Below are 16,893 nucleotides of genomic sequence, written 5' to 3'. Positions count from 1 at the left end.
AAAAGAGGGAGAGCTAGGCCCTCCACGCCTGCCTTAACTCGATAGCCAAAGAAATAAACTTGCCACAGAAAATTCAGACACTAAAGCATATAAATTATGAATATCAGCATAAATATATATTTATATATTTTTTTTTTTAAACTAGAGAGAATCAAATATCCTCAGCATTGATCTAGACAGTGCAGACAATCTAGTCAGACAAATAGAAGAATACACCTGATACTAAATTTAGTCAGGACAGGACCGCAGGTTATGCCTCTCGATCTGCTGGAGTCAGAGGAAATACTGAGGGCTGGCAGGTGGCACACCAGTATATCTGGGGGGTGCGTTCAGTTTTCTCTCTGACTCCATCTGCTGGAGGGGAGGCATAACCCAGCAGTCTGGACTGATCCTGGTATGTACAGGGAATTCGTTTTTGGGTACTTGCCAGGTTCTTATGGCCTGGATTGGCCACTGTTGGAAACAGGATGCTGGGCTTGATGGACCCTTGGTCTGACCCAGTATGGCATTTTCCTATGTTCTTATGTTCATTAAACCATGCCTTTCTATATGTTCTGTGATTTTGATATTTAAAACACTTTCCACTATTTTTCGTGGCACTGAAGTCAGGCTAACCGTTCTGTAGTTTCCCGGATTGCACCTGGAGCCCTTTTTAAATATTGGGGTTACATTAGCCACCCTCCAGTCCTCAGGTACAATGGATTAAGATTCCACTAGGAAACCAGCAACCGTAGGGGAGGCCAAAGATGCTTCACTCCCTTCAGAAAACAGACCAAGTCCAGGTGAGCCTACTGGGAGGCTCCGCTCACCTCACCCCTGAAACAGGAGAGAGCTGCTACCTGCATCTTCAAAGAGTTAAGGGCCAAGCCTTTATTCAAGCCAACCTGCAAATATTCCAGAATAAGTGGGATTTGGACTGCCCAAGGGGGGTGGGGGGACACCATGTTCCTCGCACCAGGCCTCAAATACTCTCCCCATGCCCGAACATACGCTAGGGACATGGAGAAATTCTGAGCCCAAAGTAAGGTGACAATTACACCTGCAGAATATCCCTGCTTCATAGAGTGAGCCCTCTCAAGGGCCAGACTGTAAGACAGAATCAACTCGAAACACGTATTTGGGGTTTGGCAATCCGAAGGATCCATATGTACTGGGGAGCAAAAGACTGACATGCACAGACTGGGAAAGAGACCTTGGGGTGATAGTGTCTGATGATGTGAAAGTGGCAAAAAAAATGTGACAAGTTGGTGGCTAAGTGATGCTGGGCTGCATAGAGAGGTGCACAACCAGCAGGAAAAATGAGAGGATAAAGGAAAATTGGTTCTTACCTACTAATTTTCGTTCCTGTAATACCACAGATCAGTCCAGACAAATGAGATTTATTCATCCCTACCAGCAGATGGAGGTAGAGAACAAAACTTTGGGCACTGCCACATATACGAGAGTGCCACATACAGTCCCTCAGTATTAATCGATACCCAAGCCAAGATAAGTAACCTAATTTAAAAGGCAAACGAGGTTCCAACTGGATACCCCTGACCAACTGGTAAAAAACAATTTTAAAAAACAGCAAAAACTCTGAACAACACAATGACAACTCTGCTTTGCAGTCAATATACAGCAGTCTTTCGGCACAGATCCTCAGGGCGGGCCTTTGGACTGATCTGTGGTATTACAGGAACGAAAATTAGCAGGTAAGTACCAATTTTCCTTTCCTGAACATACCCAGATCAGTCCAGACAAATGGGATGTACCAAAGCCTCCCTACAGTGGGTGGGAACCCGAAAGACCCGCTCGAAGCACACTCTCCCCAAAAGGGGTCGACTCCGGAGCCCGTACATCCAAACTGTAATGCTTGGTGAAAGTATGCAACGAAGAATACACCGCGGCTCTACAGATCTCCTGGGGAGACACTAACTGACACTCAGCCCACGACATCGCCTGAGCTCGAGTTGAATGCACTCTAAGATCCACTGGAACTGCTCTTTCTTTGGATACATAAGCTGCAGAGATAGTTTGCTTTAACCATCGAGATAACGATGATTTGGATGCCTTCTCCCCTTTTTTTGGTCCCCCGAACAGAACAAACAAATGATCAGAACGACGGAAAGCATTAGTAACCTTCAAATACCGCAACATTACCCGTCTCACATCCAAAAGATGAAGCTCACGTCCCATAGAGGGATCCCAAATCCAATCCAGAAACCCGGGCAACTCCACTCTTTGGTTTACGTGAAAACTCGACACCACCTTGGGGAGAAAGGAAGGCACTGTTCGCAAAGACACTTTGTCTGACGCAATCTGGAGAAATGGATCCCGGCAAAAAAGAGCCTGCAACTTTGAAATCCTCCTAACCAAACATATCGCGACCAAGAAGACCGTCTTCAGCATAAGGGTCTTCAAAGACGTGCGACTCAGAGGCTCGAAAGGATCCTCGCAAAGAGCCTTCAACACGAGATTGAGATTCCATTTCAGACAAACGCTATGCAGGGGTGGACGAAGATGCTTGGCTCTTCTTAGAAATCGAACCACATCCGGATGGGAAACCAAGGCCTTCCCCTGCCCCTTACCTTTGAGACAACCTAAGACCGAAAACTGGACACGAAGAGAACTGTGGGCCAACCCCTTGGATAAGCCCACCTGCAAAAAAGACAAAATGTGGGAAACAGAAGCCTGAAGAGGCTCTAAGCCCTGTTGCCCAGGTCTCAAATACTTTCCATACCCTGCAATAGGCCAAAGAGGTAGAAGGATGCCATGCCTGCAAAAGTGTAGCAATGACAGACTCAGAATACCCTTTTATGCGCAATCTCCTCCTCTCAAAAGCCAGGCCGTGAGACAGAAGCGATTCTCCCGATCCGAAAATATGGGCCCCTGCCACAGAAGATTCCGCAAATGGTTCAGATGCAACGGACCGTCTACCGCCAGATGAAGCAGATATGCGAGCCACGGATGATGAGGCCACTCCGGCGCCAGCACTACAATGGGTCCCAGATGAGCTTCTATCCGTTTGAGTACTCTTGCTATCAACGGCCAAGGAGGGAAGACATACAGCAGAATGCTGGTCAGCCACGGACACACCAGGGCGTCTAGCTCCACCACTCCGGACTCCCTCCAACGGCTGAAGAAGCTCTGTGTTTTGGTATTGAGGCTCGTGGCCATGAGATCAAACTGAGGAGTTCCCCACCGATCGCAAAGGATATTCCATGCTTCTAGAGAGAGCTCCCACTCCCCTGGATCCAACTGTTGCCGGATGAGATAGTCCACCTGGACATTGTCGACTCCCACCACGTGAGAAGTGGCGATTCCCTCGAGATGGAGCTCTGCCCACTCGAACAACAGTTGAACCTCTTGCGCTACCGCAGGACTCTTGGTTCCTCCCTGGCGGTTGATGTAAGCCACCGTGGTCGAGTTGTCCGAGAAAACTCTCAACATCCGATGGTGGACTAAGGGTAGAAACTCCACCAGAGCTCAGCGCACCACTCTAGTCTCCAGTCGATTGATGGACCATGACTGTTCCTCCTTTGACCACAGGCCCTGCGCAGACCTGCCTAGGCAATTCGCCCCCTAGCCCCGAAGACTGGCAGCTGTGGTCACCACCACCCAATCTGGGGCCTCGAGAGGCATTCCCTTCTCCAGGTTGCTGCGCGTCATCCACCAGGCTAGACTGGCCCTCGCCGTCTCCATCAGAGACAGGGGCAGAAAGTACTGCTGCGACCGAAGACTCCAATGGGATAGCAACACCCTCTGCAGGGGTCTCAAATGAGCAAAGGCCCATAGCACCAGCTCCAACGTAGATGCCATCGAGCCCAGGACCTGTAAGTAATCCCAGACTTTTGACCTCGGTAGCCGCAGGAGACGAGCAATTTGCTCCAGAAGCTTGTACGTCCTGTCGACCGTGAGAAACACTCTGCCTCGCTGGGTGTCGAAACGGGCCCCCAAGTACTCCTGGAACCGCGAGGGCGTCGGATGACTCTTCTGTACATTGATGATCCAACCCAGTGACTCCAAGAGTGACCGCACTCGGTCTACCGCTAGTACCCCCTCTTCCAGAGACTTCGCCCAGATCAGCCAGTCGTCTAAGTAAGGGTGTACCAACAATCCCTCCTGTCTCAGGGCCGCGGCCACCACCACCATCACCTTTGTAAAGGTGCGCGAAGCGGTGGCCAGACCGAAGGGAAGCGCCTGAAACTGATAGTGCTGTCCCAGCACCATGAACCTGAGGAACTTCTGATGTTCCCGCCGGATGGGAATATGGAGATAAGCCTCGGTAAAATCCAGGGACACCAAAAACTCTCCTTTCCTTTCTGCCGCAATTACTGTGCGCAACGTCTCCATCTGGAAACGTGGTACCTTCAAATTCTGGTTTACAGCTTTCAGATCCAGGATAGGCTGGAAGGTACCCTCCTTCTTTGGTACCACGAAATAGGTGGAATTCCGGCCTAGTCCCCGCTCGGGCGCCAGCACCAGTACCACCGCCTCCAGACTTAACAACTGATGAAGCATTTCCTGGACAGCTGCCTGTTTGCTTCGGGAAAGATAAAGCAATTCCAGAAAGGCGGACCTCAGTGGGCGAGAAAACCCTAAGGCGTACCCTTCGCTCACCACACTCCAGCAGTCTGAAGTAATCTTGGTCCACTCCTCATTAAAACAGGCCAGCCGGCCCCCGATGATCAGAGACGAAGAGCGGAGCTGCCAAATCTCATTGGGAGGACTTATTGCCAGCCGCCCCCTGGGCAGAACCGCCTCTTGCAGATCTTCCAGTCCCCCGAAAGGGCTGTTGTCTATGCGACATCTGCCTTGCCCCTGAGCCTCTTGAAGCTCTCACCGGATGAAAACGCCTGACCTCCCGAAAGCGAGGCCACGAGGAAAAGGGCTTACGACCCGACTTCCGATCTTCCAGCAGCCGATTGTCTTTTGTCTCACCCAGCGATTTCATCAAGCGGTCCAGGTTCTCACCGAACATCAGTTTCCCCTGAAAGGGCAAGTTACAGAGTTGTGACTTTGATGAAAGATCAGCCAAACAATTTCTCAGCCACAAGTGTCACCTAGCTGCCACCACAGACACCATACCACGAGCTGTGGTGCGCACCAGGTCATATAAGGCATCTGCTCCATAGGCAACTCCCGCCTCCAGGCGAGCCGCCTGTATAGGGGACAGAGTACCAGAGGCCGACTGCTGCTGCGGCTTCTGAATCCAACACAAACAGGCCCGCTGCATGAGACTTACATAGACCGCCACACGCAGGCCTAGACCCAGAACCTCAAAGGCTCGCTTGAGGTGCACTTCCAATTTCCGATCCTGAACATCTTCCAGAGCGGAGGCTCCAGCCACCGGGATGGTTGTCTTCTTGGTGACAGCCAACACCGCCGCATCCACCTTCGGGACCTTGAGGGCATCCAAATGCTCCTGCAGCAGCGGATAAAGCTTGGGCATTGCCCTGTCGACAAGCAGCCCCGAGTCGGGGGAGTCCCACTCTCTGGTAATCAGTTTCTAGATCTTCTTTGGAATTGGAAAGGCACTGGGAGGTCTCCGAAGGCCATCTAGCACAGGATTAACGCCCTCCGCATCCGAATCCTCTGGAGTAAGCTTGATTCCCAATTCCTCCAACACCTGGGGAATGAGCGGGCAAAGCTCCTCTCCCCTAAACAGGTGAATCACGCGTGGATCATCACCTTCCGCCTCAGGAATCTCCGCTCCCCCCCCCTGAACAATCTAGGGGGTCCAGAGGAGGGTCCCCTGCCGGATCCGCATCCTGATAATTTCCCAAGGACAGGACATCCTCCTCCTGGGAGTCCTCAGAGTCTGAATCTGACTCCTCTTGCGCTGTGTGATCCCCCCCCCCCCCCGGGTCGGGAGGTGTGAGCCCCCAGATCCGCTAGGGGGACCCAGCTTCTGCTTTGCCAAATCCACGTGCCCAGCCTTCCAACTCCATGTGCCTGCCTGCCTTGCCAGGAAAGCATCATGCAGCAGAAGAACAAATTCGGGTGAACCCCCCCCCCTCCCCCACGGGGTGCCCGAGGGCCATTTGGGGCTACTCAGACCTGAGACACCCTGATCATCAAAGTCTGGCCGTGTTCCAAGAATACCAGGTGGTGCGGGCCCCCCGGAGCCCTGGGGCAGCTGTCCGCAACCTGGTGCTGCCTCAGCAGCCATTGCCACTCCCTCTTGAGCTCCCAGACCCCCTACCGCGGGCCTGGAGTGTCTCCGCGGCTTTAATATATGCTCAGATGCCCCCTCCCCCCCTCCTGCACAAGCTGTGCAGAGGCGGAGGTCATCGAGAAAAGCCTGCCAGTCTTGTGGGAAGGCTCCCACAAAACCGGCAGCCTTCCCCTTGCTGTAAATCTGCCATTTGCACTTCTCCTTCTCTTTTATTTGTTTTACTTTATTTAAACACTAAACAGAAGGGCCTGCTTAGAAAATGCGGCCAAACCGCGTGGGGAAGGGGTGCACCACGCGGCCAAGAACCAAGCAGAAGAGGGCGCACTACCCCCTGCAACTCCCACCGGCGCGAAAGACTGTCTTCTGAGCCGTCAGAAAAAAAACGCACGCTGCACCAGTTGTGCAGCCCGGTCTACTGAAATGACAAAAACAGCAATTCGACTCACACCCCCACCCCCCCCCCCCCCCCCCCCCCCGGGGAGATATTGCCTCTGCAAGCCGTCCCCAAACCTCAGCTAAACCCGAAGTGCCTCAGCAGCAAAGCAGGCCTTTTTTCTTTTTTTTAATGTTAACAAAAATTTAAAGGCACAGTCACCCCAGCATAAGTCCCCATAGAAAAAAGTTGGGTACGTCTCTGAAAGTGCTCTGGCCGGCGGAGGGGGGCTTCAGGTCCCACTGAAGGAGCCGGGTCCTGGAGATGCGGGCTGAACTAGGCAGGGGTATCCAACCCCTCGTTCGCCCGGCTCCACCCAAGGGATGGCCCTTGTCCAGGAACCTGGCACATTGGGGAGCAAATTTTCCTCAACAACACCTCAACCAGTCAGGACTGCAGGTTTTAGCACCTCTACCATCTGCTGGAGGTAGAGAAATACTGAGGGATTGCAAGTGGCACTCTCGTATATGTGGTAGTGCCCAAAGTTTTGTTCTCTACCTCCATCTACTGGTAGGAATGAATAAAACCCATTTGTATGGACTGATCTGGGTATGTTCAGAATACCCTTTTGTACAGATCTTTGTTGAGGCCTCATCTAGAGTACTGCGTTCAGTTCTGGAGACCTCATCTCAAAAAGAATAAGGACAGAATAGAAGCCATCCAGAGGAAAGTAACCAAAATGGTATGGGGTCTACATAGAAAGCCTTATGAGATGAGACTGAAGGATCTTAATATGTATGCCCTGGAAGAGAGGAAATAGGGGAGATATTATACAGACCTTCAAATATCTGAAAGGAATTAACGATGTGCAAAAACCAAGTCTTTTCCAATGGAAAGAAAGCTGTAAAAACTAGGAGTTCACGATATGAAACTCCAAGAGGGAAGACTCAGAAACAATGTCAGGAAATATTTCTTCAGCTAAAGGGTGGTGGATGCATGGCATGCCTCCTAAAAAAAAAAAAAAGATGGCAAAGACAAGAACAGTAATGAAATTCAAAAGGGCATGGGGCAAACACAGAATTCCTGCTGACTTGAGAATGGAAATGAAGAACTGGGGTAACTTTTCTACTACACCTATAGTATATACATTTAGGCTTAGAGGTGACCTACATGGAACAGCAGTTGGTATTGTTCTTAACAGAGGGCTTGGGGATAGCTTGCATGGAATGGCAGTTGCTACAACCCTAAAACTAAAGACAAAAAAAAAAAAGATAAACAATAAATAGACTGCTAGGCAGACTGGATGGATAATTTTGGTGTTTATCTTCCGGCATTCACTGTATTACTATGTATTGTGAAACAGACTGTGTCCCATCCTTTGCAAGAGTAGCTTGGGTATATCCCATTTATCTGGACTGATCTGACCGGATGAAGAGGAAGGATAAATTAGTTCTTACCTGATAATTACTTTTCCTTGAATCCGGTCAGACCAGTCCTTCCTTTTCTGCTAAATGTTCTTTGATTCCAATATTTTAATGAGAATAAGTTGAATTGCACGCTGCTCATGATAAACAGATATGTTATTTATCCAACTGTACATTGGGTTTTTTTTTTCCCTGTGATTTTTTTTTGATTCTTGGAAGCCTTCTGGTTGCTAAGGAATTTACATTTTTGAAATTAGTTTGTCACAGGTAATACTGGAAGGCAGAGGTCAGCAGAGATTCCTAGAAGGGGTGACATCAGTGAACCTGTTAGTCTGTCTCCATCTGCTGGTCGGTAGGCATAACTCATTTGTTTGGATTGATCTGACTGGATGAAGAGGAAAGTAAATTAGCCCTCCTGAGAAGGATCCAGTTTCTTCTTGGTCTTTGGCCTTTTTGGTGGCCATATGTTCCACTAAGCATATTTATGAATTGCAAGTGCTTTCTTGCAGGGAACCCTTTTTGGCATTTACAAATGACATGGTAAAGATTTGCATAGTTAGCTCCTTTCTTCCAAACATTGTTTCATCTTGGTCAGGAAGTATATCTTTCTTCCTTTCAGAAAGTTGTTTACGGGGAGGAGTATGCTCAACTTCAATGTTTGGCTAGGAGGAGAAGGCTCTTGTGACACTTTGAAGTCGCAAATTATTTCAGGAGGATTGTTCACCTTTTTGTTTTATATGGAGGGACAAGAAGAGGCGAAGTGACCTCTAAGGCATTGCTGGCAAACTGTATAAAGGAGGTAATGAGGCAGCTTATATAAATAAGGTGCTTCCTCTACCTAACACTCTGAAGGCACACTCCACAAGAGTTCAAGCGACCTCATGCGTGGAGCTTTGAATGATGTCATTAGTGAAAATTTGTAAAGCAGTTAACTGGTCTTCATTGCATTCTTTTTCAAGGCATTATTGCTTGTATGTTCGGATCATGGAGCAAGCTGCATTTGGATCTTAAAACTTGATAGCGGGTTTAGCACTATCTAAACTCAGCTAAGTAGCAGCTTTGGTACATTTAATACATCTGGACTGGTCTGGCTTGATGAAGAGGAAGGAGAAATTTATTCTTACTAAATTTACTTTCCTTGAATCCACTGAGCCAACATTGAAATCGTCGGTTCAGTGTGCTGCGGCAGTCAAAAAAGCAAACAGAATGTTGGGAATTATTAGAAAGGGAATGGTGAATAAAACAGAAAATGTCATAATGCCTCTGTATCGCTCCATGGTGAGACCACACCTTGAATACTGTGTACAATTCTGGTCGCTGCATCTCAAAAAAGATATAATTGCGATGGAGAAAGTACAGAGAAGGGTGACCAAAATGATAAGGGGAATGGAACAGCTCCCCTATGAGGAAAGACTAAAGAGGTTAGGACTTTTCAGCTTGGAGAAGAGACGGCTGAGGGGGGATATGATAGAGATGTTTAAAATCATGAGAGGTCTAGAATGGGTAGATGTGAATCGGTTATTTACTCTTTCAGATAATAGAAAGACTAAAGGGCACTCCATGAAGTTAGCATGTGGCACATTTAAAACTAATCGGAGAAAGTTCTTTTTCACTCAACACACAATTAAACTCTGGAATTTGTTGTCAGAGGATGTGGTTAGTGCAGTTAGTATAGCTATGTTTAAAAAAGGATTGGATAAGTTCTTGGAGGAGAAGTCCATTACCAGTAACATGGAATAGACTTTGTTTTTGGGTACTTGCCAGGTTCTCATGGCCTGGATTGGCCATTGCTGGAAACAGGATGCTGGGCTTGATGGACCCTTGGTCTGACCCATTATGGCATGTTCTTATTTTCTTAAGAAGTATAGTTGATAAAGTTATCTTTACTCAGTGGTAAATTCATTTTTAAGTTTGTTTCTTATAAAAGTTTCCGTACTACAGGTCTGGTTAATCAAAATATATTTTCCTGGAAGCCCCCTGGATTTTGGGGGGAGGGAAAGTTGGTGAATTCCTTAGCTTTTGCAGAACATACTGGCAGGCTGAGATCAGCATGGAAGCCTAAAAGGAGTGATGTTAACAAACCTATTAATAATCTGTCTCCATCTGCTGGTGGGTGAGCATAAACCATGCATCTGGACTGGTCTTGCTGAATTAAAGAAAAGAAAATTATCTGGAAAGAATACATTTCTCTCTCTTCATCCAGCCTAACCAGGCCTCAGTTGATTGCACAGGATGTTTGCCTGCAATCTGCTGGAGACAGAGAATACTGGCAGATGGAGGTCAGCATGGAAGCCTATATAAGGTGATGTTAGTCTCTGTCTCCATCTACTGGTTGTTCTGGCTGGCTCAAGACGAACCCCCACTTTCCAGAAGGGGATTTATGCACATAAATCCCTTCAAAAATTACTCACTCAACAAAAAAAGATGTTACAGTGCAAGAATTTAAAGGCCTCTCAAGCATTCTCCAGAAGTCACAAACTCATGCACCTACAACACTGTTAGTCCTTTAAAGGAATTTATTTTATTTAACAGCTTTTTTATACCGACATTAAAGTACACATCATATCGGTTCACATAAAACAAAAGGTGGAAAGTACAAATAACAAGGGTAAGGGGGAGGATAACTGATAGAGGTCCGAAACAGTGGAGCCTGAACAAAGTAAAAGAGAAGAGGATAGAAATAACAAAATTAACAAGTTATAATTAAATTTACAAGGGGCTGAAAAGGATTGCACTGTCTACAAGAGGTTTATAAAGAATAACAAAGAGATTGGGTGGGGAAGAGGTGATGAAGGTTATCAGCGGTCTAGAGGAGGGCAGGGGGAATGAGGGGTGACTAAAAAATTAATCCGGAAAAGCTTGGTGGAAAAGCCAGGTTTTTAACAGTTTGCGGAATTTAAACGGGCATTGCTCCTGACAGATGTCGGGGGGGAAGAGAGTTCCAAAGAGTGGGGCCCGCAATGGATAGGGCGCGGGACCTGGTTGCTGAGAGACGGGCTTTCTTAAGTGAAGGGACTTGTAGGGTGCATTTGAGGTGTGTTCTGGTGGGACGGGCAGATAGGGCTGGTTGTAGTGGTTACGGGGAATTACAACCAATAAAGAGTCCGGTACTCTCTAGCACCAGTATAGCTGCTAAAAGTCTTCTTAAATATTGAAGAAACAATATATGACCATTCTGCAGAAAGAAACATTCTGTTTATCCTCCTCTACATCTCAGCAACAGCTCTTCCTTACCAATGCGCTCCCGCTCGCCATGGGAGTTATAGCGCCATCTGTGGTAGCTGGGCAGCATTTCCTTCAATACAAACAGGATGCAAGGCATGAGCCCTTTGCTCTGGGTACTGCCGAGTTGTCCCTTTAAGAAACAACAAGAGTAATAAAATAATGCACAGCAAACTTCTTGCTGACTGCAATCTCGGATCCCCGGAAGAGTTGATGGAAAGCTCAACTGGGGCAGACTCGCCTCACAGGGCACTTGTTGGGATGTAATAGGATCTAACTCCATGCTAATAAAATACAGTGCATGCACATCAGATATGTTGTGTGGACAAAACATAAAACTGCCCATGGACAACTCCCCAACCCACTACTGCATTCAGGAACAAATCTCCAGCCCTGGGATACCAAATTCTTTCCTTGTGACATGGTCCCTCTCAATCTTTACGGATACTTGCTTCTTGTTCATGTTGTGAAGTTTATCTTTGAATGCTACAAAACAAAAATTATTTTGCAAAAAAAAAAGCCTCAAGGATACTTACCTTGACAAGTGTTGTCACTAAGCGGAGAAAGGACGTTGTAACCCCGTATTCTCCCTGGGGCTGCTCAATCCTCATCAACAGATTCCCATATCCACCGGCATTCATCCCCTCACTGCTGTGAAGGAGAGAGCATAAAACAGGATGAACTGAGTAAGGTAGATTCAGTACATAGCAGCTTAAGGAAAATTGGTTCTTACCTGCTAATTTTCATTCCTGTAGTACCACTGGGTTTATGCATCCCTGCCAACAGATGTAGACAGAGAAAAACTTGACTGACACTACTACATAAACCCTAGTGCCACCTGCAGTTCCTCAGTATAGATCCGTACCCAAGCAAATCTGGAGATGCTTGGGTACGGCCCAAACCAATGAAGAAAAAAAGTGTAAAACTCTAAACATCTTGTCAACTTGCAAAACTATAAACAGGCTGCAATGAATCTGTACGCAAAAGGCAATACTATAGCTGAGCAAGCGACTCTCCACATCTAGGAATCGGGCGGGTTCTGGACTGATCCGTGGTACCACAGGAAGGAAAATTAGCAGGTAAGAACCAATTTTTCCTTTCCCTGTACGTACCCAGATCAGTCTAGATGCCTGGGATGTACCGAAGCCCCCTATCTAGGGTGGGACCTGGAGAGTCCCACTCGCAGAACGCTTTCACCAAAAGAAGGAAACCAAGAATCTCCCAAATCCAGACAATAGTGTTGCGCAAAAGTATGTAATGATTTCCAAGTTGCAGCTCTGCAAATCTCGAGACACCAGTTGCGCCTCCGCCCAGGAGGTCACCTGAGACTGCATAGAATGAGCACTTAAGCCCTCCGGAACCTCTTGATTGGCAGTAATGTAAGTGGAACCAATAGCTTCCTTCAACCAACATTCAATAGTAGCCTTTGAAGCTTTAGAACCTTGGTTCGCGCCGCTCCATAATACAAAAAGGTGATCGGATCTCCTCAAATCATTAGTCATCTCCAGATAGCGCAAAAGAACTCGACAAACATCTAACCGCTTGAGCTCTCTTGCAAGAGGAGCGGATGCCTCCATCTCCGGAAAGGCAGGAAGCTCCACAGACTGGTTCACATGAATCGCGGAAATGACTTTAGGAAAAAAAGAAGGCACAGTCCTTAACGAGACACACCCCCCCCACCCCCACCCTAGTCTGAAATTTGAAGGAAGGGATCCAGACAGGACAAAGCTTGCAATTCCAAAATCCACCTAGCCAAGCATATTGCCACGAGGAAATCCACCTTGAGAGTCAAGTCCTTCAGCATCACCCTCCGCAAAGGCTTGAACGGTGCCGAACATAGGCCCCGTAGGATGAGATTCATGTTCCAGGATGGACACACTCTCCTAACTGGAGGCCGCAAATTCCTCGTTCCCCTGAGGAACCTGACCACATCCGGATGAGCTGAAATAGCGGAATCCCCAACTTTGCCCCGAAGGCAGCCAAGGCCGCCACCTGAACTCTAAGGGAACTCGGTGAAAGACCCTTAGCAAAACCTTCCTGCAGAAAGGACAAAATCTCAGGAATGGAGGACTGGAGGGCATGGACATCATGAGAGGTAACACCAGGACTCGAACACATGCCAGACTAACGTAAGCCAGATTAGTTGACTGCCTCCTGGCTTGTAACAAGGTGGTGACAACAGAATCTGGGTATCTTTTACTCTTCAACCTCCACCTCTCAAAAGCCAAGCTGCTAGACAATAGTGACCGGCCTGGTCGGATAATATGGGGCCCTGACAAAGAAGTCCCTTTAGATGTCCAAAACAAATCGGATTGTCCACTGCCATGTTGATGAGATCTGCAAACCACGGATGCCGAGGCCACTCCGGAGTGACCAAAATCACTTCCCTGTGATGTTTCTCTATGCGATGCAACACCCTGCCCACCAGCGGCCAAGGAGGGAACACAAAGTAGAACCCCCCTGAGGCTTTAGCATTCTGACGAGTCGCCATCAAATCCAGGTGAGGAGACCCCAACGTCTCCGGATGAGCTGCATTGTGGCTTCCGCCAATTCCCACTCACCTGGATCTGGCAGAGTACGACTTAGAAAATCCGCTTGGACATTTTTGACGCCAGCTGTGTGAGACACCTCTATCCACTTTAGATGGGCCTCTGCCAAATGAATCAAGATTTGCGCCTCTTGAGCTACAACCTGACTCTTGGTTCCACCCTACCGATTGATATACGCCACTGCCATTGCATTGTCTGACAGGATCTGAACTGAGTGTCCTTTCACCAACAGTAAGCGATCCCTCATGGCAAGCGCACCACCCTGGTCTCCAACCAGTTGATAGACCATGCAGTCTCTTTCGTAGACCAGATACCTTGGACGGAATGGCATTGACAACCCGCCACCCAGCCGGCATCGGTCGTCACTACCACCCAGTCCGGGACCTCGAGGTCCATCCCGCGCAGGAGATTGGAAGACTGAAGCCACCAAGATAGACCCTCCCTGGCAGCGGCAAGTGAAACTCTTCCGAGATTGGTTTTCAAGGTGCCAGAAGTGCTCCCTGCAATGGCCTCATATGGAAAAATGCCCAGGGAACCAATTCCAAGGTTGAAGTCATGGAACCCAGAACTTGCGAATAATCCCATACTCTGGGTACTTGCAACTGCAACAACCGGCAAACGCACTTCTGAAGAGTTAGTACTCTTCTTCCTGACAGATACACTTTGCCTAACAGAGTGTCGAACCTCGCGCCCAGGTAGTTCAGGGACTGTGTCTGGGTCAAATGACTCTTGGCCACATTCACAACCCAGCCGAGACAGTAAAGAACATTGCGAACTCTGCGTATCAACTGATGACAGAGATCTTCCAACTTTGCTCTGATAAGCCAGTCGTCTGGATAAGGATGTACCAGACCACCTTCCTTCCGAAGTGCCGCCGCTACCACCACCATCACTTTGGAGAAGGTGCGTGGGGCTATGGCCAGACCGAAAGGAAGGACCCAAAATTGAAAATGTTGGCCCATGATCATGAATCAAAGAAAACGCTGGGACTCCAAGTGAATCAGAATGTGCAGATAGGCCTCCATGAGATCCAGGGAAGCTAGGAACTCGTCCTTGCGAACCACTGCTATCACAGAACGCAAGGTCTCCATCCGGAAGTGGGGAATTTGAGGGCGGCATTCACCTTCTTCAAATCAAGGATGGGCCAAAAAATAAATGGAGTAGTGTCCCCTTCGAAGCTCCACTGAGGGAACCGGAACGACCGTCCCCAAGTCCTGGAGGCGCACTAAGGTCTCTTATCGCCACCTGTTTGCTCACAAGCTCGCAAGGGGAAATTAGATAAAGATCGCGAACTGGCTGAGCAAATTCTAACACGTAGCCGTCTCTTATTATTCTGAGAACCTGCATGATCTTGGCCCACTCATCGTAAAACTGAGTCAAGCGACCTCCTATAATAGGAATGATGGAGTGGGCCGGCCTCGCCTCATTGTGAGGACTTGCCACTGGCCACAGATCCTCATGCAGTACCCCAAAATGGCCTACGAGCCCCCCAAAAGGACTGCCCCCAAGCATGCCCCCTAGGGGAAAATGACGTCTGAGGACCAGGGGCGGCCTGCGCTGGCCTGGATCTCCTATCGGAACAGAAACGAGAATGAGTCTGAAAAAACCTCTCTCAAGGTCTACCCAGCTTCAGTGAAGCATCAGACGTCCCCCACTCCACTTCTACCAACTTCCTAACAGACTTATGATACGGGAAGGAAGCTGGGGGCCTCTCACCCCATCCAGGATGGGATCCGCCCCTTCTAAAGCCGGGTCACTTTGGGGCATCTTAATACCCAATACCTAAAAGGCTAAAGGCAGCAACACATCCAATTCCTTCCTTCGGAACAGGCGGACCTCCTTTGTATCCTCGGACCTGAGACTAGGGACCCCTGGATCATCTCCCAGCAAGGTATCACTGGTCGCCGGAACATCTGGACCTTCCGGAACCCCTGGATCAGGCTCCGCTGCTGAATACGGGGGAGCATCACCGGAGTCTCCATGGCCCCCTCTGATAGACCGCCCTATTGCGGGAGGTGCCTGAAACCTCTGAGTGGAGGGCAATGAGACTGCGTCCGCCCGTCCGCCTGACCCCCAGTATGGGTCCAGAGCCAGGCAGTGAACCTCCCACAGCCAGAGCCTGCTCAGAACTAAGGCCAGCAAGGAGCACAAAGACCAGCCCTATTAAGAAGCGAATGCGCCAAGCCACAGGCTCGGCACGCAGTACCTCAGGTCATGCTGAGGGAGGGTAATAAGTATACTGCACAGAGAGGGAAAAAAAGGTAGGAGAAAGATCCCAAAGAAGCAAAGCCTCTCTCACCCCAGAGCTGATCTTACCAGGGAAAAGTTGCCCTCAGAGCTGTGCTGCTGTCTGCCTGAAAACAGCCTCTTTGTTGTTTTTTTGGGTGGCTTTTTTTTAAATTATTATTTATTTATTTATTTATTTGTAGGGTTTTATATACCATTATTCGGTAGAGCCATCATAACGGTTTACAAATCTGCAATTATCATCCAACATATGCAATTATCTTACAATCAAATGGAGTTAACATAGTAGTTGGGAACAGTAGGGTTTTGTGAACAATCAACATATTTTCTTAGTCGTTGAATAACAGAATATTGTGGATAACATTTTCAAAGAACTTAACGGATCAAGGGAGTGAGCAGGGAGGGGTAAAAAAGGAGGATAATCAGGAGAGCATGAAGGAGGAGGATTATGCCTGCGAGTTCTGTTGAGTGCTGGGATGATCAGGTGTCAGATAGTTAGAATAGAGTTTGCGGAATAAAAATTTAAACTTTATCGAAAAAAAAGAGCCCTGAGAGCTAAAAAACCTGAATAAAAGGAACAAGTAGCCTCAGAAATAGGGGAACCAAAAAATCCCCAGGGAGCCTGCAGCGGCCTGGGCGGTCTCGTGAGGGGAGGGATCTAGACAACCAGATGTACACCCCACGGGCGCACAGACGGGCTCACAAAAGGGTAACAACCTCCGGCCCCGTCCGCCTCTACTGGACGGGGGTAGGACCCACAAGGAATCCTAATGAGAGAAAATAAAGAATCCCTGGGAGGAAGGCTCAAAAGAAAAAGTGGAAAGAAAAAAACCCAGCAGAACTGCAGGTTTAGCACCCTGTGCCATCTGCTAGAGACAGAGAAAATACTGAGGGAACTGCAGGTGGCACTAAGGTTTA

General features: G+C 48.4%; 1 protein-coding gene across 6 annotated transcripts in view; it reads right to left on the bottom strand.

Moving 5' to 3' along the window:
- Positions 1–16,893, bottom strand: part of NUP188 (nucleoporin 188) — a 370,052-nt gene that overhangs the window by 182,590 nt on the left and 170,569 nt on the right. For 5 of the 6 annotated variants that reach the window (XM_029612592.1, XM_029612589.1, XM_029612591.1 and 2 more), the window contains exons 20-21: positions 11,716–11,830; positions 11,192–11,312 (exon numbers count right to left, since the gene is read on the bottom strand). In XM_029612592.1, coding sequence (XP_029468452.1) covers positions 11,192–11,312; positions 11,716–11,830 — 236 coding nt within the window. The remainder of the gene's footprint in view (positions 1–11,191; positions 11,313–11,715; positions 11,831–16,893) is intronic. The other variant, XM_029612590.1, reaches the window with a different exon arrangement.

The sequence above is a fragment of the Rhinatrema bivittatum genome, chromosome 8 (genome assembly GCF_901001135.1).
Source record: "Rhinatrema bivittatum chromosome 8, aRhiBiv1.1, whole genome shotgun sequence".
NCBI classification, from domain to species: Eukaryota; Metazoa; Chordata; class Amphibia; order Gymnophiona; family Rhinatrematidae; genus Rhinatrema; species Rhinatrema bivittatum.
This window is presented reverse-complemented; position numbering and strand designations above follow the sequence as displayed.